Genomic DNA, 24,158 nt, shown 5'->3' with positions numbered 1-24,158 from the left:
GGTTTTTACTGGGAAGCAGGCAAACTCAGGAAAATGAATATTGATGTTTTGAAAAGAGTTCACATCACAGAAGAGGAAATGCTGGAGGTCTTTGAAAACAAAGTTGGATAATCTCAGAGACCTGATCTAGTGTATCCCAGGACATTGTGGGAAGTTGAGGATATTGTGGTGCCCATTGCAGAAATATTTGTATCATCTGTAACTATGGTGAGGTGCTGGATGATTGGATATTGGGTAATATTTTGCCATTATTTTAAGATGGGATGTAAGGAGAAGCCTGGGACGTATAGACCTACGAGTCTGACCTGATGGGTGCATTGTTGGAGGTGATTCTGAAAGATAGGATTCAAATGTATGGTTTGGGGAGGAGTTGTAGGAGAGAGCAAGGAATAATTATGAATGGTCAGGATTGTTTTGTAGAAGGAAATTATATTTCCCAAAGTTGATTGAGATTGTTGAGAGAGTATCCAAGAAGATTGAGGGCACATTGGTAAAGATTATTGACGTAAAGTTTGGTAAAGCCTTTTACAGGTTTCTGCATGGTAGACTAAATAGCAAGGTTAGATTACATGGGATTCAGATTGAGCGTGTGAATTGAATATAAAATTGACATAACAGCAGGACATGGAGAGGAGATGGACAGTTGCTTATTAGACTGGATGCAAGTTACCAATGATGTTCCACCCCAATCGGTGCTGGATACGCTTTTGTTTGTTTTTTCTGTAAATGATTTAGATGAAAATACAGAAGGCATGGTTAGTAATTTTGCAAATGTCATCAAAATTGGTGGTATAGTGGAGTGTGAAAGCTATCTCAGATTAGAAACAAATCTGGATTAAATCAGTCAATGGCGTGAGGAATGGCAGATGGAGTTACGGAGACATTGCATATTTACAAAACGGACAAGGGTAGGCCTTATACAATTACAACTAGGGCCTTGGGTAGTGCTGTTGAACAGAGACCCCTAGTTGGCCAGCTGCATATTTTTGAAGTTTGCTTCACATGTAGACAATGTGGTGAGGAAAACATCTAGCATGCTTGCCTTCATTGCTCAGACCTTTGAGTACAGGAGTTGAAAGGTCGTATTGAGGTTGCATCGGATGTTGATGAGTTCTCTTCTGGATTACTGTATCAAGTTCTGATCACCCTGTTATCAAAAGTATACTTTAGAGCTGGAAAGGGTTCAGAAAAGGTTTACTAGGACGTTGATGGGAATGGAAGATTCAAAGAACATAGAACAGTACAGCACAGAACAGGCCCTTCAGCCCACAATATTGTGCCGACCACTAATCCTCATGTATGCACCCTCAAATTTCTGTGACCATATGCATGTCCAGCAGTCTCTTAAATATCCCCAATGACCTTGCTTCCACAACTGCTGCTGGCAACGCATTCCATGCTCTCACAACTCTGTGTAAAGAACCCGCCTCTGACATCCCCTCTATACTTTCCTCCAACCAGCTTAAAACTATGACCCCTCATGTTAGTCATTTCTGCCCTGGGAAATCGTCTCTGGCTATCGACTCTATCTATGCCTCTCATTATCTTGTACACCTCAATTAGGTCCCCTCTCCTCCTCCTTTTCTCCAATGAAAAATGTCCGAGCTCAGTCAACCTCTCTTCATAAGATAAGCTCTCCAGTCCAGGCAGCATCCTGGTAAACCTCCTCTGAACCCTCTCCAAAGCATCCACATCTTTCCTATAATAGGGCAACAAGAACTGGACGCAATATTCCAAGTGCGGTCTAGCCAAAGTTTTATAGAGCTGCAACAAGATCTCACGACTCTTAAACTCAATACCCCTGTTAATGAAAGCCAGAACACCATATGCTTTCTTAACAATCCTGTCCACTTGGGTGGCCATTTTAAGGGATCTATGTACCTGCACACCAAGATCCCTCTGTTCCTCCACATTGCCAAGAATCCTATCCTTAATTCTGTACTCAGCTTTCAAATTCGACCTTCCAAAATGCATCACCTTGCATTTATCCAGGTTGGTCTCCATCTGCCACCTCTCAGCCCATCTCTGCATCCTGTCAATGTCCCGCTGCAGCCTACAACAGCCCTCTATACTGTCAACGACACCTCCAACCATTGTGTAGTTTGCAAACTTGCTGACCCATTCTTCAATCCCCTCATCCAAGTCATTACTAAAAATTAAAAACAGTACAGGCCCAAGGACAGAGCGTTGTGGAACACCACTCACCACAGACTTCCAGGCAGAATATTTTCCTTCTACTACCACTCACTGTCTTCTGTTGGCCAGCCAATTCTGTATCCAGACAGCTATGTTCCCATATATCCCATTCCTCCTGACCTTCTGAATGAGCCTACCATGGGGAACCTTATGAATTTGCCTTGCCGCATTTGCCTTGGTGAAGTCCATGTACACCACATCCACAGCTCGACCCTCAAACTTTTCTAGTCACATTCTCAAAGAACTCGATAAGGTTTGTGAGGCATGACCTGCCCCTCACAAAGCCGTGTTAACTGCATTTAATCATGACATGCTCTTCCAGATGGTCATAAATCCTATCCCTCAGAATCCTTTCTAACACCTTGCAGATGACACACGTGAGAGTTACTGGTTGCAATTGCCGGGGATTTCCCTATTACCTTTCTTGAAGAGAGGAATTACATTTGCCTCACTCCAGTCCTCAGGTATGACTCCAGTGGAGAGCAAGGATGCAAAGATCTTCAAGTGGCGAAGCAATTGCATTTCTCGTTTCCCAAAACAGCCGAGGACAAATCTGGTCCGAGCCTAGCGACTTGTCAATCTTAATGCTTGACACAATATTCAGCACATCAGCTTCCGCTATCTCTATCCATTTCAGCATGCACACATGCTCTTCAAAGGTTTCATTCACTACAAAGTTTGTTCCTTTCGTAAAGACAGAAGCAAAAAACTCATTTAGGGCTTCCCCTACCTCCTCAGACTCCACACACAAATTCCCTATGCTATCCTTGATCAGCCCTACTCTTTCTTTGATCATTCTCTTATTCCTCACGTAAGTGTAAAATGCCTTTGTGTTCTCCCTAATCCTTTCTGCCAAGCCTTTCTCGTGCCCCCTCCTGGCTCTCCTCAGACCGTTTTTGAGCTCCTTCCTCACCTGACTGTAATCCTCTAGAGCTGAGCTTGACCCTAGCTTCCTCCACCTTATGTAAGCTACCTTTTTCCTTTTGACGAGAAGTTCCACCGCTCTCGTCATCCAAGGTTCCTTATTCTTACCCCTTCTTGCCTGTCTCAGAGGGACATCTTTATTCATCACTTGCAACAACTGTTCCTTAAACAGTCTCCACATGTCTATAGTGCCTTGACCATGGAACAATTGCTCCCAATCCATACTTCCTAACTCATGTCTAATCGCATCACAGTTTCCTCTTGCCCAATTAAATATCCTCCCATTTTGCCTAATCCTCTCCTTCTCCATAGCTATGTAGAATGTGAGGCAGTTGTGGTCACTATCTCCAAAATGCTCTCCCACCACAAGATCTGATACCTGCCCCGGCTCATTTCCGAGCACCAAGTCTAGAATGGCCTCTCCCCTTGTCGGCCTGTCAACGTACTGAGTTAGGAACCCCTCCTGAACACACCTTACAAAAACAGCTCCATTCAAATCTTCTGCTCAAAGGAGGTCCCAAACAATATTGGGAAAGTTAAAGTCACCCATTACAACAACCCTACTACATCCACACTTTTCCAAAATCAGTCGACCTATGCTTTCTCCCATCCCCCTGCTGATATTGGGGGGTCTGTAGTAAACCCCTAACGAGATGACTGCTGCCTTGCTGTTCCTAATTTCCACTCAGTAGGCAGATCTTCCTCAACAATGGAAGCTTCTGTAGCTGTGATACCCTCTCTGATCAGTAGTGTTACACCCCCTCCTCTTTCCCCCCCCTCCCTTTTTTAAATGCTCTAAACCCTGGAACATCCAGCAACCATTCCTGCCCCTGAGAAACCTGTGTCTCTGTTATGGCCACAACATCATAGCACCAGGTACTGATCCATGCTCTAAGTTCATTTTATTTCTGATACTCCTTGCGTTAAAGCAAACACACTTTAACTGATCCCTTGGTTCCTTCCCACTAGCTGGTCTACCTCTTGCTGTTGCCTCATCTGCATCAACTCTCACCTCTGGTATACAGCTCAGGTTCCCACCCCCCTGCCATACTAGTTTAAACCCTCTTGAACTACTCGAGCAAACCTTCCACATTGGTCCCCTTCCAGTTCAGATGCAACCCGTCCTTCTTGTCCAGATCCCACCTTCCCCAGAAGGCATCCCAATTATCTACATCCCTCCTACACCAGCTGTGCAGCCATGTGTCCCATTGGAATAGGCTGGGACTTCTGTTCTCTGGAGCCTAAGATCTTGATGGGTGATAGAGAGTTTTGACAACCATGAGGGCTAAAGGTAAGGGGAATGGTAGGTATCTTTTTCTATAGTAAGAGACTGCAAGACTATGAAATACATTTTTAAGGTAAAAGGAAAAAGATTTTAAAAGTAAGTTTTTTTTAAACAGCATAGATCATGTGGAATTAACTTCGAAAGGTGGTGATGCTATGGACACAGTCACAATGTTGAAATGACATTTAGATAAGTATATCATTAAGATTTTGGAGGATCTGTTTCTGTGCTATTTGACTGACCCTTGCAGTGACAACTGTTCTGGTTTGATCTCTGTTCATTTTGAAAGCTTCGAAACGACAGCAGAAAGTCTCACTCAGAGCACTGTGCAATCAAACAACACCCTTAGTATATGGAAATTTAACTGTAAAATGAATCTATCCGTGGAATAGGGTAGGGCACTTCTGTTTGGCAGAGGTGGGTATTGCAGATGCTGGAGATTAGAGGGGTGCTTGAAAAGTACAGTTCAGGCAGCATCCGAGAAGCAGGAAAATCGATGTTTCGGGCAAAAGCCTTCCCTTTTGTCCAAAACGTCGATTTTCCTGTTCCTCGGATGCTGCCTGACCTGCTGTGTTTTTCCAGCTCCACACTAATGTTGACTCACTTCTGGTAGCTCCAGAACTGGTCCCGTATTAAACAGCAACTTGACCAACTCGAAGCAGCTGAAAAATGACTGTTGCCTCCATTATCCCTATCTACGGCCAGGGACAGGACCCTACACAGGAACTCATTCGAGAACAAAATACGGAGAGTCAACGACCACTCATTATAAACTTACTTGCGGCACTGGGCAATTCAGCTCTTCCTAAATGCAATTCAAGATAACGTGAAACTGCCTGTGGGCGGAAGTACAGGGACTGAGTGATTCATTTATAAGACGATAATTAAAATCACGGGACCACAGACACCTACAAGCAATAAAAATAAAATACTCCGAGCACTGTTAAGATCGGTTGTATCAATATTTGCGTGTTCACTTTTCACGCTCCTTGTCCTCCGGCTTTAACGGTGAACGGCCATGAGGAAAGGTTTCATATTAGATCACAGTAACAGTAGTGTCGTACAAGGCAGGGACTGACACCATTATCAGTTAAAGGAAGTAATTCAATCCGACAGACGGGAGTGGTTAGCTCCTTTCACAGATGCTGTGAGTGGCTCTTAAAAGAGCCTTTGGGTTGTCAGATTCAAGAATGGTCTCTTCACTTTTTAGCAGATCCAGTAGCGGAAGTTTTCTTGGGCAGCAGCACGGCCTGGATATTAGGCAGCACCCCGCCCTGAGCGATGGTCACCCCTCCCAGCAGCTTGTTGAGCTCCTCGTCGTTGCGCACGGCCAGCTGCAGGTGCCTGGGGATGATGCGGGTCTTCTTGTTGTCCCGGGCCGCGTTCCCGGCCAGCTCCAGGATTTCAGCCGTCAGATACTCCAGCACCGCAGCCAGATAGACCGGCGCTCCGGCACCCACACGCTCAGCATAGTTACCCTTTCTCAGGAGCCTGTGAACACGGCCCACCGGGAACTGCAGGCCAGCCCGGGACGACCGAGACTTCGCCTTGGCGCGACCTTTCCCACCGCCCTTTCCTCTTCCAGTCATTGTGACAACTTCACAAGCACTTTCACAGAATGCTGCGCTCCGCCCACATTGCGGCCTCTTATACCTTCGGGAGGAATGGTGGGGCGGCCGTTTCTGATTGGTCCCATTGTTCAGCCCCTCCTAATGTTGTTTCAATCCCCAATCAGATATCTGCCTCATTCCCCAATCCGGAGAGGGCCCAGGGAGGAGGGCGGGAAGTACCGGCGCCAAATCATCAACCGCTTTTTTACAATTTGAAAAGCCCGCCAATATGTACCGAAAAGTAGAGAGTTTAAACACAGAAGAATACACGAATACTCGACCTAATTTACTTCTACGTTAAAACCCTTTCCCTCGCCTCCTGGAATCTGCCCATTTTTGATCCTGAATGGAATCTTCTGAACATTAAACACAAGCGGAAACAAAAAAAGGCGCCAAACCCTGCACTCTGCAACTAATCATTTATTTCACATTTCAACAGCATCCCGATATACTGATAAAACATGATTACCTTCTCCCGAGTTAGTGCATTAACAGTGAACACGATCGTTCAAGAATATTTTAAAGTTACCCTCCCTTTTGCACACGACCATAGATCGATTAAAAAAAACTCCACGTTTACTCTGCCACTTCTAGTTCTATTGTTCTAGTTTTATTTCGGTGAATTTTGCATCTGAACAATACCCGTGCGGAGATTTAGAAATGAAAAGTAAACAAAGTAAAAGCGCACTCAGAGGGAAACTGTTTACTTTGCTTGCCGGCTGGTACTGGGGGCACTTTGAAACGCAAGGTTAGTGCCCCATCGGGGCTTGTAACTCCTGAACTGATCGAATAACAAAGAGTAACACGGACACGTACAAGCAGCGGAAAAATGACTCAGTGGCGTTTAACATGATCTCTCTCACCAGGCTGGGACTACTGGATATACATGAGAATACATACAACAGAGAATAAGGCGCGGACCGGGTCAATTGTCACTCATTGCTTTATATAACATTTATAACATACAAACATAGAACATTATAGCGTAGTACAGGCCCTTCGGCCCTCGATGTTGCGCTTCCCTGTAAACTAATCTGAAGCCCATCCCACCTACACTATTCCATGTACGTCTGTATGCCTGTCCAATGACGACTTAAATGCGCTTACCTTGGCGAATCTACTACCGTTGCAGGCAAAGCATTCCAGAGGAGAAAGTGAGGTCTGCAGATACTGGAGTATCAGAGCTGAAAATGTGTTGCTGGAAAAGCGCAGCAGGTCAGGCAGCATCCAAGGAACAGGAAATTCGATGTTTCGGGCGAAAGCCCTTTATCAGGAATTCCATACCCTTACTACTCTCTGAATAAAGAAACTATCTCTGACATCTGTTTTATACCTATCTCCCCTCACTTTCAAGTTGTCTCCCCTCGTGTTTGCAGTTCCCGTACTTGGAAAAAGGCTCTCCCTGTCCACCCTATCTAACCCTCTGATTATCTTGTATGTCTCTATTAAGTCACCTCTCAACCTTCTCTCTAACGAGAACAGCCTCAAGGCCCTCAGCCTTTCCTAGTAAGATATTCCTTCCATACCAGGTAACATCGTAGTAAATCTCCTCTGCACCCTTTCCAAAGCTTCCGCATCCTTCTTATGATGCGGTGACCAGAACTGTACACAATACTCCAAATGTGGCCGTACCAGAGCTTTGTACAGTGCAGCATAACCCCCTGGTTCCGGAACTCAATCCCTCTATTAGTAAAGGCCAAAACACTGTATGTCTTCTTAACAACCCTGTCAATCTGAGTGGCAACTTTCAGGGATCTGTGTACATGGACATCGAGATCTCTCTGCTCATCTGCACTCCCAAGAATCTCACCATTAGCCCAGTACTTTGCATTCCGATTACTCCATCCAAAGTGTATCACCTTACACTTACCCACATTAAACTCCATTTGCCACCTCTCAGCCCAGCTCTGCATCCTATCTATGACTCTCTGCAACCTACTACATTCTTCATCACTGTCCACAACTCCAGCAACCTTAGTGTCATCCGCAAATTTACTTCTAAGCCCTCATCCAGGTCATTTATAAAAATGACAAACAATAATGGACCCAACACTGGCCCTTGCAGTATGCCGCTAGTAACTGGACACCAAGATGAACAATTTCCATCAACTCCAACCTTCTGTTTTCTTTCAGCAAGCCAATTACTGATCCAAACTACTATGTCTCCCACAATCGCACTCCTCCACATTTTGTATAATAGCGTGCTGTGGGGAACCTTATTGAATACCTTGCTGAAATTCTTATACACCACATCAACCAGTTTACTCTCATCTACCTGTTTAATCACTTTGTCAAAAAAATCAATAAGATTCATTAGGCATGACCTACCCTTTACAAAGCTGTGCTGATGGTCCCTGATCAGATTATTCTTTTCAAGATGGTTATAAATCCTATCTCTTATAACCTTTTCCAACACTTTACCAACAACTGAAGTGAGACTCACTGGTCTGTAATTACCAGGGTTGTCTCTACTACCCTTTTTGAACAAAGGAACCAGTCCTCAGGCACTATTTCTGTAGACAATGATGATATGAAGATCAATGCCAAAGGCTCTTCCCTTGCTTCCCAGAGGATGCTAGGATAAATCCCATGCTGCCCAGGGGACTTGTCTATTTTCACACTCTGCAGTATTTCTAATACCTCTTCCGCGTGAACCTCAATCTTTTCTAGTCTAGATGAAAGTATCTCTGCATCTTCCTTGCCAAAATTTTCATTTTTTAATAGTGAACACTGTCGAAAAATATTTATTTAGTGTTTCCGCTATCTCCTCTGACTCCACACCCAACTTCTTTGATTGGCACTAATTTAACTCTCATCATTCTTTTATTCCTGACATACCTATGGAAAGCCTTAGGGTTAACCTTGATCCTATCCACCAACAACTTCTCATGTCTCCTCCTGGCTCTTCTGAGCTCTCTTTTTAGGTCTTTCCTGACTTCCTTTAACCCTCAAACGCCCTAACTGAGTTTTCACATTTTGTCCTAACATAAGCCTTCTTCTTGACCAGGGATTCCACTTCCTGAGTAAACCACAGTTCATGGATTCTATATCTTCTTCCCTGCCTGACAGGTACATGCGTATCTAGGACACACAGGAACTTTTCCTTGAATAGGCTCCACATTTTTAATGTGCTCATCCCCTGCAGTTTCCTTCCCTATTCTACGCTTCCTAAATCTTTCCTAATTGCATCGTAATTTCCCTTCCCCCAGTTGTAACTCCTGCTCGGTGGAGTACACCTATGCTTTCCATCACCAAAGTAAACATAAGAGAATTGTGATCGCTGTCTCCAAAGTGTTCACCTACTTCGAAATCTAACACCTGGCCAGGCTTGTTACCCAGTACTAAATCTAAAGGGGCTTTGCCCCTTGCAGGCCTGTCTACATACTGTGTCAGGAAGCCCTCCTGCACACACTGGACAATAACTAACCCATCTATAGTACTTGTACTGTAGTGATCCAAGTCAATATTTAGATAGTTGAAGTCACCCATGACAACTACCCTGCCTCTCTCACTCCTATCGAGAATCATCTTTGCTATCCTTTCCTCTACATCTCTGGGACTATTCGGAAACCTACAGAAAACTCCCAGCATGGTGACTTCTCCTTTCCTGTTTCTAACCTCAGCCCATACTACCTCAGTTAACGAGTCCCCAAACATTTTTTCTACAACTGTAATATTGTCCCTGATCACAATGCCACACCTCCCCTCTATTACCATCTTCTCTGTTCTTACTGAAACATCTGAAAACCGGAACCTGCAACAGCCATTCCTGTCCCTGCTCTATCCATGTCTCCGGAATGGCCACAACATCAAAGTCCCAGGTTCCAACCCATGCTGCCAGTTCACCCACTTTATTTCGGATGCTCCTCGTGTTGAAGTACACACACTTCAAACCAAGTTCTCGCTTGCCAGTGTCAGATACTTGATTTTGGAACTCCCTACTCTCATCCTCTTCTGGACCTGTCCTACAGTTTTGGTTCCCATTCCCCTGCTTTATTAATTTAAATCCACCTTAATAGCTTTAGCGAATTTCCCACCCAGGATATTTGTACCCCTCTGGTTTTTTTGAAGACCATCCTGCTTGTAGAGGTCCCACCTACCCCAAAAAGCTCAAATTATCCAAAAAACCCGAAAGCCTCCCTCCTGCACCATCCCTGTAGCCACATGTTCAACTCCTTTCTCTCCCTATTCCTCACCTCGGCAGCACATGCAGCAAACCAGAGAAAACAACCCTGTTTTTTTTAGATTAGATTAGATTACTTACAGTGTGGAAACAGGTCCTTCGGCCCAACAAGTCCACACCGACCCGCTGAAGCGCAACCCACCCACACCTCTACATTTACCCCTTACCTACCACTACGGGCAATTTAGCATGGCCAATTCACCTGACCCACACATCTTTGGACTGTGGGAGGAAACCAGAGCACCCGGAAGAAACCCACGCAGACACGGGGAGAACGTGCAAACTCCACACAGTCAGTCGCCTGAGTCGGGAATTGAACCCGGGTCTCAGGCGCTGTGAGGCAGCAGTGCTAACCACTGTGCCACCGTGCCACCCACTAAGCTTGTCCTAGCTCCAAGCTTCCATCCTTGCTCCCTGAATTTCTGCCTCAAGTCCCCAGCTCTCTTCCAACTTATGTCGTTGGTGCCAATGTGGACCACGAGTTGGGGCTGATCACCCTCCCCCCAAAGGATCCCAAAAACACAATATCAGAGATGTCATGGACCCTGGCACTCGTGAGGCAACACACCAACCATGAGTCAATCTCGTCCCCATAGAACCTCCTATCTGTCTCTGTAACTATCGAGTCCCCAGTGACTACTGCTCTGCTCCTCTTCCCCTTCCGTTCTGAGCAGCAGGTGCCCCACTGCCTTCCCCCGGTAAGTCATCTCCCCCACTATCAACATTATCCAAAATGGTATACTTATTGTTGAGGGGAATGGCCACAGGGGATCCCTGCACGGCCTGCCGGTTCCCTTTCTGCCCACTAAGAGTCACCCATCTGTCTTTTTCTTTTATCTGGGCAATGTCTACCTCTCTGTAAGTCCTCGCAGAAACATTAATAGGACATGCCCAAAAGCATAATAGTCTCGCTGTTTCAGTGAAGTTGTAGGTGGCTCTTATAAGAGCCTTTGGGTTGTTTGTGTTTGTTTCATTGCAGTGCAGTCCTTCACTTGGAGCTGGTGTACTTGGTCACCGCCTTTGTGCCCTCCGACACGGCGTGCTTGGCCAGCTCCCCGGGCAGCAGCAGCCGCACGGCGGTCTGGATCTCCCGGGAGCTGATGGTGCTGCGCTTGTTATAATGGGCCAGGCGGGAAGCCTCCCCTGCGATGCGCTCGTAAATATCGTTAACGAACGAGTTCATGATGCTCATGGCCTTGGAGGAGATGCCGGTGTCGGGGTGAACCTGCTTCATCACTTTGTAAATGTAGATGGCGTAACTTTCTTTCCTGGACCGCCTCCTTTTCTAGCCCTCTTCACGCGCTTCTTGGTAACTTGATCCTTCTTCTTATCAGCCATAACGACGCTCACCCTCAGCCACAGAATAAGGGAAAGCGGGCTCGGAGCTCGCTCTTTGTAGACTGACAATGTCACCAATGCTAATAAGGAAAGCATGACTCCTGATTGGCTACTTTTTAGGCATGGTAACATCACTCTGATTGGTTAGTTTGGGACTCAATGTGGATCTGCAATATTATCGGAAACACAAACCGAAAGTTTGTGAAGGGATCAAATTCCGAGCTCACTCTAAAGTGTGAGATTCTAATTGTAATGTATTCTGCATCTTTTGATAATGATTTTTTTTCTCTTCCATTTTAAAATGGCATCATATTTGTTGTGAAGTGAGAAAATGCACTGCAATGCGACAGACTGTGTTTTACTCCTGGAAATGATGGAACTACTTGACAAATGAATCGTGATGGAGGAAAATGGGAGTTTAGGAATGTTCTCTGTTGCTTGTTCTACACTCTCTGAAGATGAAGCACACTCTACCATCTTCTATTCTGCAAAATCCCTTCAGTTATCTTTTCCCATATTCTTCATCAAATCTCCAATGAATATCAGCCAAGGTATCCCTACATTACTCAGAATAGCTGCCAGTGTGTGTATCATTGTCAGTTCCATTCCGATTACCTCAATGACTAAAGGGAACTGATGTTCTGTGACCTGTGCCTTTTGCTTTCTGCTGACAACATGCATTTTACTCCCTGACTGTTTGGCTCCTCAATCAGTGTCAGCAGCCTCCTGCCAATATTTCAGTTCCTGAAATCTTACTTTGCACTATATTAGAATACATATTATTTGGTGCATTTCAGTTTCTAGTAGAACTTTTCTTCATTATGAACTTTGCTATGTGGATTTTCTCTGAACTTTATTTGGTCACAAGTCATTTGTACTCACTCTGAACTGGTCACTGTTATTTCAGGGTTATTTTGAACATGATATTTGTGCGAATTTCAATTGTGACAATCTTATGTTATTTGTTTTATCACTGTGATTCCCTGCTTACACTGTGAGATAGTGTTGTTCAGAATTTCAGATTGGTTGAGGGGGAAGTTTACCTCTCATTATTGGCTGTGTAAAACAGGACTGCGGTTTTTGATCTGCCCATGTGAGCTTTCGGAAAGTGAATGATTCTTACTCTCTCACAATGTGTCCCTGTCAGTTTCTGCCATCTGAATGTGTGAGTGCAGTCATCAGTCTGTACCTATCCGTTCTTCCACAGTGATTACGTTAGTATAGTTATCACAACCCCAGAATGTCTCTGGTGTGAGAATGTGTAAGGGTATTTACTATTGCAGTGCCGATCAGTCTTTGCTGTGAGACTGTTTGACTGACTTTATCAATCTGTACCCATTTCTTTCTGCTCAATGAATTTGTCTGTGTAATTTTCAGTCTCCCAGTATCAGTCTCTGCTATGCGAATGTGGGCGTGCTTTTATCAGTATTACCTTATCCATTTCTCTGTTGGGAATATGTCAATGTGGTTATCAACATGTACCTGTCAGCTTCTGTTTTGTGAGTGTCTCAGTTGAGTTAAGCTTTTCCACACAGGTTGTGATGTGTGAATATGGCAGTCTAGTCATCAATTTGTACCTGTCTGTTCTTCCACAGTCATTATGTTTGTGTAATTATCAGTCTATCATTAAGGTCTCTGCTGTGGGAATGTGTAATTGTAGTTATCAATCTGTCCCTGTCAGTGTTTGCTCTGTGAATGTGAGAGTGTATTTACTAATTGGTCCCTGACAGTTTCTGCTATATAAATGGGGGTTTTGCTCTTTATGTTCATTGCTGTTATGTGAATGTTTGACTGGCATTATCAATCTGTACTCATCAGTTTCTGCTCAGTGAATATGTCTGTGAAATGAATAGTCTATCCCTATCAGTCTCTGATACGAATCTGTGTGAATGCTTTTATCAGTCTCACCTTGTCAGTTTCTGTGTTGTAAACATGGTCATCAATCTTAACCAAACTCACAAACCAGAAAATGTCAGGTAATCAATCTGTACCTGTCAGCTTCTGCTTTATAAATATCTAAATTTGGCTTAATCTGTTCATGAATGTTTCTCTGGTGTGCATATGGCAGTGTAGTTATCTATCTGTACCAGTCTGTTTCTGTTATGTGAATATGAGGGCAGTTATCAGTTAGAGTGATTGTGTAGCTTTAAAAGGTGTATTTTGTCCTGTCCACAGTAGTTAACATACAACGCAATAAAGAAGAGACATGAATAACAACTCTACTGGAATACTTAACAGAATAATGGATACAGTATCACTTCCTAATTAACTGTTCCAATACAGTAATATCCCATAAACATCCTTGGCAAAAGACAAATTCAATAAAATATATAGTCTCACATCCGACTCCAGTAGCAGAAACAGAATCTGCAGCTACTGACTGTAATGGAGAAGAAAAACTAGCTTTTCTGTCTTCAAGACGCCGACAGTTTTGCTGAAAGCCAAAACTAAAAATGTCATTCTGTGAGAGCTTGACCACACCCATTCAGGCTGCTTCTGTTGTTCCAACTTTAAAAGGAGCCTCAAACTGTTTAGTGCAGACTTCTTGACACTTCTGCCATAAAACCTCTCTTCAATAAGAAAGAAAGAACAAAATAAATATCTTCAAGCCACAATATCATCCAACCTTCCACCCCTCTTAAAAACAGATAGAGATGGCCTAATTTTTATAATCTCATACAGAGATGGCCTAATTTTAAAAAATTCCTTAACCTTACACTAATAGTGAACAATACGTACACATTTCGTTGACTCTAAGTATGCAAACACTTACTACGACAGTCCACTTTTTCCTGGGGTAATGCAACGCAATAAAAATCGCAACAACACCTTGGCAATTAGGTTCTCTTGCCCTGCCATGTATGTAATTTGCAAATTGAATGGCTGTGATAGTAAGCTTCATTTAAACAGTCTGTAATTTTTGTTCTTAAATATCTCCAAAAACAATAAACTCAAGGTCTCCTTCTCAAACATGAAGTATTTCTGTTGATGAGTCTTCAGCTTTCTGTAAAGATGCCCAATAGGCCTCAAACTGTTTGCCCTCGTGGCTCAGTGTCTCTGCCTTAAATTTGCTCTTCAAGAACAAAAAGACAAAAACCTGTTAAAACCACTGTCTCAATCTCTCATTTCCTGCATTGTAGATATGCAAATTCATTTATCGACCTGTATGTATCCATTCTTGTCACATGAACATGTAAAAGTTGTCATTAATGTGTTCCTGTCAGTTATTGCAATTCAAGCGTGTGACTGTTGTTATAAATCTATTGTCTCAGTTTCTGCTGTGTGAATGTGAGTTTAGTTGTCATTCTGTATCTGTCAATTTCTGCTAGGTTTAAAAGTGTGAGTGTCAATATATGGCTGTCAGACTTTGTTCTGTGAATAGTTATCAAACTGTACCTGTCAGTTCATGTTCTGTGAAATGGGAGTGTTATCAACTTGTTCCAGTCAGTTTCTGCACTGTGAATATGGGGGTGCACTTATTAATCTTTCTAAGGCAGTTACTATTGTGGAAAAGTGTCAGTTTCCGACATCTGAATGTAATTTTAGCTATCCTAATGCACCTGTCAGTTTTTCTTTTATCGCTAGGAATGAGAGTGTCACCTTCAGTCTCTACCTGACAGCAGTTGAGTTTGGTTATTGATCTGTAATACCACTTTCTGACAGGTGAACATTTGAGCACATTTGAGAAAGTACCATCTGTACATGATACTTTCTTATATCTAAATATGAGTATAGTTGTCAACCATCCCATGATAGTGCCTGCAAAAGATTGTGTGTGTGTGTGTGTGTGTGTGTGTGTGTGTGTATATATAAAACTGCCCTGTTAATACGTGTGTCATCATCAATGCGTTTTTGCTTGTTTCTGCAAAGTGAACGAGTGAACAAAGGTATCAATGCTTGCTTGTCAGTTACTATTTGGTAAAGGATGTATCTCTCTGGCAACCACTAATATTCTCTGTGAGGGTGTGATTCGTTATGTGATACCTGTTATGAGGGTGATTGAAGGCAGATCTGTTTCAGTTCATGAGTGCATATTTTGGACAAGAATTCAGACTTTCCAGTTTCAAAATTGTGCAAACTGTGAGAAAGAAATAAACTGATATTTTCTCAATTGTTTGAACATCTCTCTCTCAAACTGAGCTCAATGTGTAGCTGACTCAATTCGCTCTGACATTGGAAAGAGTGTTCTTCGCTCTGACAGCAGTAACATACCTGTTGTTTGTTCGAAGCAGCTGGTCACACTGGGCTCTGTACCAAGGGAATATTACATTGTCTTGGTCCTTTGAGTACTTGCCTGGAGGAAGACAGAAGTGAACTCTCCTGAAAATCAACATCAGCCAAGTTTGACTATCTTTAACTGATCAACGCAACATTCTGTTAATAATCACGGGGACATTGTATTTAAAGCCAGGAATTCAAACAGAACAACATGTCAGATTCTTCTCTTGCTCCATGTCTGGTGATTTTTCTGTTTGGTAATTCAATACCGATTGAGTGAGGTCCAGAAACTAACCAATAACTGTACAGCTCCATGAATGGGACTATGCAATGCAAGTAGGTCTGTGAGTATGAGTTTAGTTATTGAACTATTCATGTCAATTCCTACTTTGTGAATAACAACCACACTCTCACATTCTGTCCTTCTAAGCCTTGCTTAAATTCTTCTGTATTCAAATAGCAGTGACTTGCAGCGACAGATTGATATAGAACTATAGGTCCATTGAAATGACTTTGCACATAAGAGGGCCATTTGGCCTATCTTGTCCATTCCAAACCCAAAGATACCAGATGGCCATTTAATCCCATCTTCCTGCTAACAGCCCATAACCCGGCAGTTGAGAGCACTGCCTATTTCTACAATCTGAATTTATTTTTCAATTTGTTCCTGCCGGTCTCTGTTTCATGGATATGTCAACATAGCTATCAATTTGGACCTGTCAATTTTTCCTTTATGAATATTTGAATGGAGTTATCCATCTCTACTTGTAAATGTCAAAATACAGTTATAAATACATATTTGTCAGTCTCTACAATGTGAATGTGTGAGTTTATTGAGCAGCCTATCCCTGTTAGTTTCTGCTCTGTTAACCTGAGAGTGTCAGTAATAACCTATACCTGTCAGTTTCTGGTTTGTTAATAGATGAATGCAGTTATCAACATATACCTGCCAGTTTCAGTCAGTGTGCATGTGGGAGTGCTGTTATCAATATGTAGCTGTCAGATTTTGCTGTGTAAATGTGACTGCCAATTTCAGTCTCTGTCAATTCTGTCGTGTGAACAAGAGATTATCAATCAATGTGTTGCTGTCAGATGCTGCAATGAGAATGTGTGACTGTAGTTATCAATCTGTCTATGTCACTTTCTGCTATATGCATGTAGGCATGCAATTATCAGTTTGCACCTAACAGTTTCTGCTCTGCGTCAGTGGGTGTGTTTATCAAGCAATTGCTGTCAGTGTTTGCAATGTGAAAGTAAATTGATCAATCTTTCCTCATTAGTTTCTGTTCTCTGAATCAGAGTGTTTAATTATCAATGAGTAACTGTCAGTTTTTGGCTTTGTGAATGTGTAAATGCATTTATCATTCTGTACCTATCAGACTCTGCTTTGAGTTTTTCTGAGAGTTTGTCAGTCTATCCCTGACCAATTCTGCTGTGTGAATGAGAAATTCGAAGCAGCTCTTCCTGTCTGTCACTGCAATGTGAATATGTGAGTGTATTTATCAATATTTCCCTGACAGTTTCTGCTCGGTGAGACAGTGTTGTGATCAATACAATCTGCCCTATGAATACTTGAGTGTATTTATCAAATTATACTCGTCATAAAATTTTCTCTGCATATACAGAAGTTTAGCAGTCAGTTTCGTCAATGTGAATATGTGAGCACGGGTTTGAATCTATGCCTATCTGTTTCTGCCAAGTCAATATGAGAGTGCAGTCTTCAATCTCTACCTGTCAGATTCTGTGTGAAATTGAGTATACTTATCAAACTGTATCTGAGAGTTTATGTTATGTGAAAGTGGAAGTGTTGTTATCAAATTGTACCTGTGATTTTCTGTTATGTGACTCGAAGAGTGTAATTTCCAATCTGTCCCTGTCATTGTCTCCTCCATATATCCGAAGTAGTAATTAAATTTTACCTGCCAGTTTTTGCAATGTGAATGAGAGTGTACATCTCAACCAATATCTGGCAGTATGAGTTATGAGAATGAGAGTGTTGCTATCAGTCTGTACCTTTCAGTTTCTGTTATTTCAACATGTGAGTTTAGTTATCAATCTGTACCAGTCAGTTTTTTTTTGGTGAATATATGAGTGCATATATCAATCATTCCTTGTCAGTATCTGTGTTGTGAATATGTGAATGAGGTTATCAATTTGTAAACCTGTCAGTTTCTGACATGTACGTATGGGAATATACCTGTCAGATTCTGCTCTGCAAATATGGTGCAGTTATCAATCTGTCTTTGCTTTGTTAACATCCAAATATCGTCATTAATATGGACATGTCAGTTTCTACTATGTGAATGCGTATGTGTATTTCCTAACCTACCCCTGTGAGTTTCTGCTGTCTATGAGTGTCGACATGAACATGTAGCTGTAAGTTTCTGGTTTAGTAACATTCGAAAGCCTTTATCAAAATGTATGTCAGTTTCTGTAATGTGAATGTGTCAGTCCAGTTATGAATTTATGACTGTAACTTTGTGTTCTGTGAATATATAAATGGTGGTTATCATCTGTACCTGTTAGTTTCTGCTTCATAAATGAATGAGGGTAGTTGTCCACCTGTTCCTGCCAGTTTGTGCTGTGAATATGTCAGTGTAGTTATCAGTCTGCATCTGTCAATTTCTGTAAGGTGAATGAGAGAGTGTAGTTCCTACTATGTACCTGTGAGATTCTGATCTGTTATGTTTGAGTATCTTTATCAAACTGTACATGACAGTGTGTTTATCCCTCTGTGAACTTGGAATTGTAGTAATAAATCTTTACCTGTTAGGTTATGCTGTGGGAAAGTTCTTGTCAGTTTCCCCCAAGTGAGTGTAGTTATCCATTTGTGCCTGTCAGTTTCTGCTATCTGAATGTATGAGTGCAAGTATCAATCTGTGGTTCTCAGTTTCTGCTACGTCAATAAGTGAGTTATATTTTTGATCTGTACCTGTCAATTTCAGATATGTGAATGTATGAATGCAGTTATTAATATATCCCTGAATGTTTCTGCTTGTAAAAATGCAAATATATTCATTAAATCATTCTTGTCATTTTCCGCAAAGTGAATATGAAAATGTAGTTATCAATCTGTGACTGTCAGTTTCCATTCTGTGAACGTACAAGTGTTGTAATCAATCTGTAACCAGTCAGTTTCTGCAGTATGAATATTCTTGTATAATGCGGCACATTATACGGCACAGTGGCTCAGTGGTTGGCTCTGTTGCCTCACATCGCCAGGGACTTGGATTCGATTCCAGCCTCGGGCGACTGTCTGTGTGGAGTTAGCACATTCTCCCAGTGTCTGTGTGGGTCCCCTCTGGGTGCCCCGGTTTCTTCCCAAAGTCCAAAGAAGAGGTTAGGTGAATTGGCTATGCTAAATTGCCCATAGTGTTCAGGGATGTGTGGGTTAGGTGCATTAGTCTGGGATAAATGTACAGTGATAAGGGAATGGTTCTGGTTGAGATAATCTTCAGAGGGTCAGTGTGGACGTGCCAGGCTGAAGATCCTGTTTCAAAACTGTGTGGATTCTAACTCTAATACCTGAATGTTTCGCTAGATGAATTATTAAATATAAATTGATTAGTTATTGATCTCTCCCCATCAGTTTCTGATTTGATAATGTATGAATGCATTTATCAATCTGAAACTATTATTTGTAATGTGAATATGGGAATACAGTTACTGTTCTATGCCTGGAGATATATGATTGGAGGCTAGGAAACTAGGGGAAATATATATTGATATCTTGAAAAACATTTGATATCAGTCCACATGCCAAAAGTGGAGGTGTTAGAGATGTTTAAAAAAACAGAAAGGTATATCAAACTCTCAGATCTGATCAAGTATATCCCTTGATGTTGTAAGAAGCTGTATTGGTAACTTGAATAAATGATATTGTTTTCTAACTTTTTTTAGAATACCTCATAGGGACAGTCAATCTATCCCGATCGGTTATCGCAATATGAATGTGTGACTGTGGTTATAAATCTGTACCTGTCAGTTTCTATGTGGGTGCAGTTTCTGCAATGTGAATGAGAGTATAATTATCAGTCTCTAGCTGTCAGCTTCTCCAACATCCAAATGTGATGTTAGTTATGGAGCTGAACCTCTGTTAGTTTCTGTCATATGAATGAGTGAGTGTCATCATCAATCTGTCCCAGTCAGTTACCGCAATGTGAATGGGTGAGAGTAGATATCAAGCTGTAACTGTTTCTGCCATGTGAATATGAGTTGAATATGAGAGTGTAGTTGTCAAGCTTTGTTTGTCAAACTGAATATTGTTATCGATCTATACTTGTCAGATTCTGCTGTGCTTTATGCAATATGAAACTGAGTGTTATTGCTAATCTGTTCCTGTCAGTTTCTGCTTTGTGGATATGATTAGATTATTAGAGATTACTTAGTGTGGAAACAGGCCCTTCGGCCCAGTAAGTCCACACCGACCCGCCAAAGTGCAACCCATTCCCCTACTTTTATGGGCAATTTAGCGTGGCCAATCCACCTAACCTACACATTTTTGGATTGTGGGAGGAGTCACAGAGAGAATGTGCAAACTCCACACAGATATGATACATTTGTTATCAAACTTTCCCTGTCAGTAACTACAATGTGAATGTCAGGGTGTATTTACTAAATTGTTCCTATCAATTTCAGCTCTGTGTATTTAACAGTGCAGTTATTAATCTGTAGCTCTCAGTGTCTGCCATGTGAATGTGTGAGTGCATTTATCCTATCAGCTTCTGTGTTGTGAATATGTGAATGTGCTCACCAATTTATACCTGACAGTTCTGATATGTAAATATCGTCCTCAATTTCTCCTTGGAGGAGAAAGTGAGGTCTGCAGATGCTGGAGATCAGAGCTGAAAATGTGTTGCTGGAAAAGCGCAGCAGGTCGGGCAGCATCCAAGGAATAGGAGCTTCGACGTTTCGGGCATAAGCCCTTCCTCAGGAATGAGGAAAGTGTGTCCAGCAGGCTAAGATAAAAGGTAGAGAGGAGGGACTTGGGGGAGGGGCGTTGGAGATGCAGTAGGTGGAAGGAGGTCAAGGTAAGAGTGATAGGCCGGAGTGGGGTGGGGGCGGAGAGGTCAGGAAGAAGATTGCAGGTTCTCTCCTCTCGAACTCAGCACCGCCTTCCTAACCTTTTATCTTAGCCTGCTGGACACACTTTCCTCATTCCTGAGGAAGGGCTTATGCCCAAAATGTCGAATCTCCTGTTCCTTGGATGCTGCCTGACCTGCTGTGCTTTTCCAGCAACACATTTTCAGCTCAATTTCTCCTTGTCTATTTCTCCTATATGTGTTACAGTGTGCAGTTAGCAATCTGTACATGAACCTTTCTGCAATGTGAACATCAGAATATAGTTACCAATCTGACTGCTCTGTAAATGTATAAGTACAGTCATCAAACTGTACATGCCAGCTTCTGTTTTGTGACTCTGAATTTAGATATTAATCTTTGCCTGTCAATTTCAGCTATGTGAATGTGTGAGTGCACTTATCAATATGTACCTGTTAGTTACTGCTCAATGCATTTGATTTGTGTCGTGGATTGTGTAATGGAAAATTAAAGGGTTTTCAAACTCCTATAGTGCAGACCCGAACTGGCAGGAATGATACCACGGGCTGTTCTTCAGGATGTCATCAGTTTTTCCTCAATGCATAGCTACATACTTTTGTGAGTAATGTTGAGAAATGGATAGGTGTTACATTCCTTTGGTAGTGTCAAAAGGAAAAGGGAAGAAACGAATAAGTTGTATTGTAGCCGACTGACCACAATGTTCCTGCTACAGGAAAGTGAATTGGCTAGTTCACTTCATTATTCTATTGTGAGTGTTACATAATCCTGCTCTGTGGTGTGACGGTGCAAGCCATTAGCAGTACTCTCCTGATGCTCTATGGTGCCAATGAGGAAGTGAAAAGATTTATATTTTTGTCATACAGTGGAGAAGATTTAAATCATTCAGGCAAATTTATTGAACGTGGTTGATCACTTCTTGCCAAAAAAAGAAAGAGAATTTACAAATTACAAGATTGGCTAAATTTCTTTGTTGAATTAAAGGGCGATTACTTGATTATACTGTTAAATTGATGACATGACATTCGATTTTCTTACTTTTTTGTGCTATTTCATAGAGTGGGGAATTCGGGATTCTTTGTAGAAGATTAAAGTGAATTTCGAAACCAAGTTACAAATTTTTTACTAAAAAAAATACTGGGCAGTGTGAAAATATAATTTCTATCCCTGCACAGTGAATATGTTGAGAATGATGTTGAGACCAAGGTGGGGTTGGCAGCTCCTCTGCTGCCAAGACACCCTTAGTGAAATGGAATGCTGTCTGAGTGGGATTCAATTGTTTGTTTTTGTGTAAACATTTTGTATATATTCTTTTCAGTTTCCTACAGTGTAAATGTGTGTTAGTCTGTTAACTGCTGTTAGTCTCTGTATCTTGGGTGGTACAATCCGAATCAGTCAGTACCTTTGTGCATGTGTGTGTGTGCTCAGTAATTATTCACTACTTGTGGCTGTTGACATCATGCTTTTACATCATTTCACTGTTTATCCAGTTTGTGACATTTAAAATGCCCTTTTAAAATGTAAACTTGATTTAGTACACCAATTGCCAACTTAAGACAACCAATCAGCTTCAAAAATGCTGTGAATGGTAGTGGCCTATGAATCATATTAATTGAAACTGAGAAAATGTCTATGGAGAATGCAGAGAAAAAAGAAACTTGTCTTTCCGCAGTTGTGTCTGACGGTTTGCTTGTTTGGATATATCTCTGGAAATTGAGCCCAAACTATGTCTGATCCAATCAACTCTGTGCCTGTGGAAAGGATGTTCTCTGCTTTGACAGTGGTAACGTACCTGCTGTTTGTTTGAAGCAGCTGGTCACACTTGGCTTTGTCCTGAGGAAATATGACATTGTCTTCATCATTCAAATATTTGCTTGGAGGAAGACGGAAGATTTTTCAGCTGTAAATCAACATAGGCCAAGTTAGGAGAAAGTGAGGACTGCAGATGCTGGAGATCAGAGCTGAAAAATGTGTTGCTGGAAATGGGGGGGGGGGGGGAGAATGAGAATGCTGGAGAAATCTGCATTCATGCCTTGTGGTTGGAGGGTTCCTAGGTGGAAGATGAGGCACTCTTCCTCCATGGTCTGGCGATGGAGGAGGCCAAAGACCTGCATGTCCTTGACAGAGTGGAAGGGGGAGTTAAAGTGTTCAGCCATGGGGCGGTTGGGTTGGTTTGTGCGGGTGTCCCAGAGATGTTCTCTGAAATGTTCCGCAAGTAGGCAAGATAAGTCAAGTTAGGCAAGATTAAACTGATCAGTGTCATTTAATAATCATTAGGGTATTTTAAACCTAGCAATTCAAACAGAACCAGGTTTCAATTCCACTCTTTCCCTGGGTTGCTCCTGGTCTCCTTTTCTTTTATTTGCATCTTTGTAACAATTGGGTGAGATCCAGAACTAACATCTGTACACCTCCATGAATGGGAATTCCTGAAGCAGCTGCAATGCTGACATATATCAATAGCAAGCTGCCAATACACTAACCGTTGAAAGATAGAACAAGGGACGCTATGTCTAATGTTTTACTCGAAACTTGAAATCTGTTCACTCTAATACGTGTCCTTTATAGGATTGTCACAAAATTATGGTCTGTGCTTCCATTTTTCACCGCTCAACATCAACAAACAGAGAGAAACAGAAGCCAAACAGAATTCCCATCAGTGTTTTGGGGATTGCAAACCACAAGACTGTCCCACAGCAGCTTCTTCCCGCTCTGCCTCCCTCAGCAGGCCCACACACAGCCCGAGAAAGGCCTCTCTCTTCCCCCCAGCCCGCTCACTCCAAGTTCCTGGACCAGTTCCTGCTCCGCTCGGCCTCTTACAAACAGCTCCCGGTTCTCCCTGAACTCACCCCGAATCAATCCCGGTCTCGGAGCCCCCTCTGTGTCCCAGGCTCCCATCCCGATGTGCTGCTGGAAGGAGCCTGCTGTTCCCTCGCTTCCCTGGGCGCTGATCTCTCCATTGCGGTCTGTTTCAAACAAACCTCTTACACTCACTGAGTAAATGCTCCTCAATGGCAGCGCTGGGGGAGGGGCTCACGCATGCGCTCGTCTCGTCAGGAACAATCAGCTTTGGGAAGGGGTAGCGGCGCGCATGCGCTGCTTCAGGTTGCCAGAATAAATCATTCACAATAAACTGACAGTGACAGCAGCAGTGCTAACCCCAGACCCAGTGTGGGGGATTAGGATCAAAGCACAAATATTATTTCCAAAATAGTAGAGACTAAATGAGTTTAGATTGTTTTTTTCTCGAGCAGAGATGACTGAGGTGTGAAAGATTATGAGGCGTGCATGTAGAGAAGCTGTTTCCGTTGTTTGAGCGATTAATCACAAATGGTGATTGGGTTAG

General features: G+C 42.5%; 1 protein-coding gene and 1 long non-coding RNA gene across 2 annotated transcripts in view; both read right to left on the bottom strand.

Annotated features, from left to right (window-relative positions):
* Positions 1-5,541: 5,541 nt before the first annotated feature.
* The window catches only part of LOC132837232 (histone H2AX-like), a 36,363-nt gene continuing 17,746 nt past the window's right edge, over positions 5,542-24,158 (bottom strand). Inside the window, exons 2-3 of the mRNA XM_060856952.1 lie at positions 9,104-9,128; positions 5,542-6,002 (exon numbers count right to left, since the gene is read on the bottom strand). Of these exons, the coding sequence (XP_060712935.1) occupies positions 5,605-6,002; positions 9,104-9,128 (423 nt within the window). The 3' untranslated portion in view covers positions 5,542-5,604. The remainder of the gene's footprint in view (positions 6,003-9,103; positions 9,129-24,158) is intronic.
* Positions 13,735-23,792, bottom strand: LOC132837254 (uncharacterized). The gene is made up of 4 exons (XR_009647471.1): positions 23,662-23,792; positions 22,605-22,712; positions 15,749-15,830; positions 13,735-14,106 (listed from the first exon to the last, which is right to left on the bottom strand). It is a non-coding gene; the product is annotated as an uncharacterized LOC132837254 (long non-coding RNA).

The sequence above is a fragment of the Hemiscyllium ocellatum genome, chromosome 49 (assembly GCF_020745735.1).
Source record: "Hemiscyllium ocellatum isolate sHemOce1 chromosome 49, sHemOce1.pat.X.cur, whole genome shotgun sequence".
In the NCBI taxonomy this organism is placed as follows: Eukaryota; Metazoa; Chordata; class Chondrichthyes; order Orectolobiformes; family Hemiscylliidae; genus Hemiscyllium; species Hemiscyllium ocellatum.
Note: the sequence above shows the minus strand (reverse complement) of the source record. Positions and strands in the feature narration are given on the sequence as shown.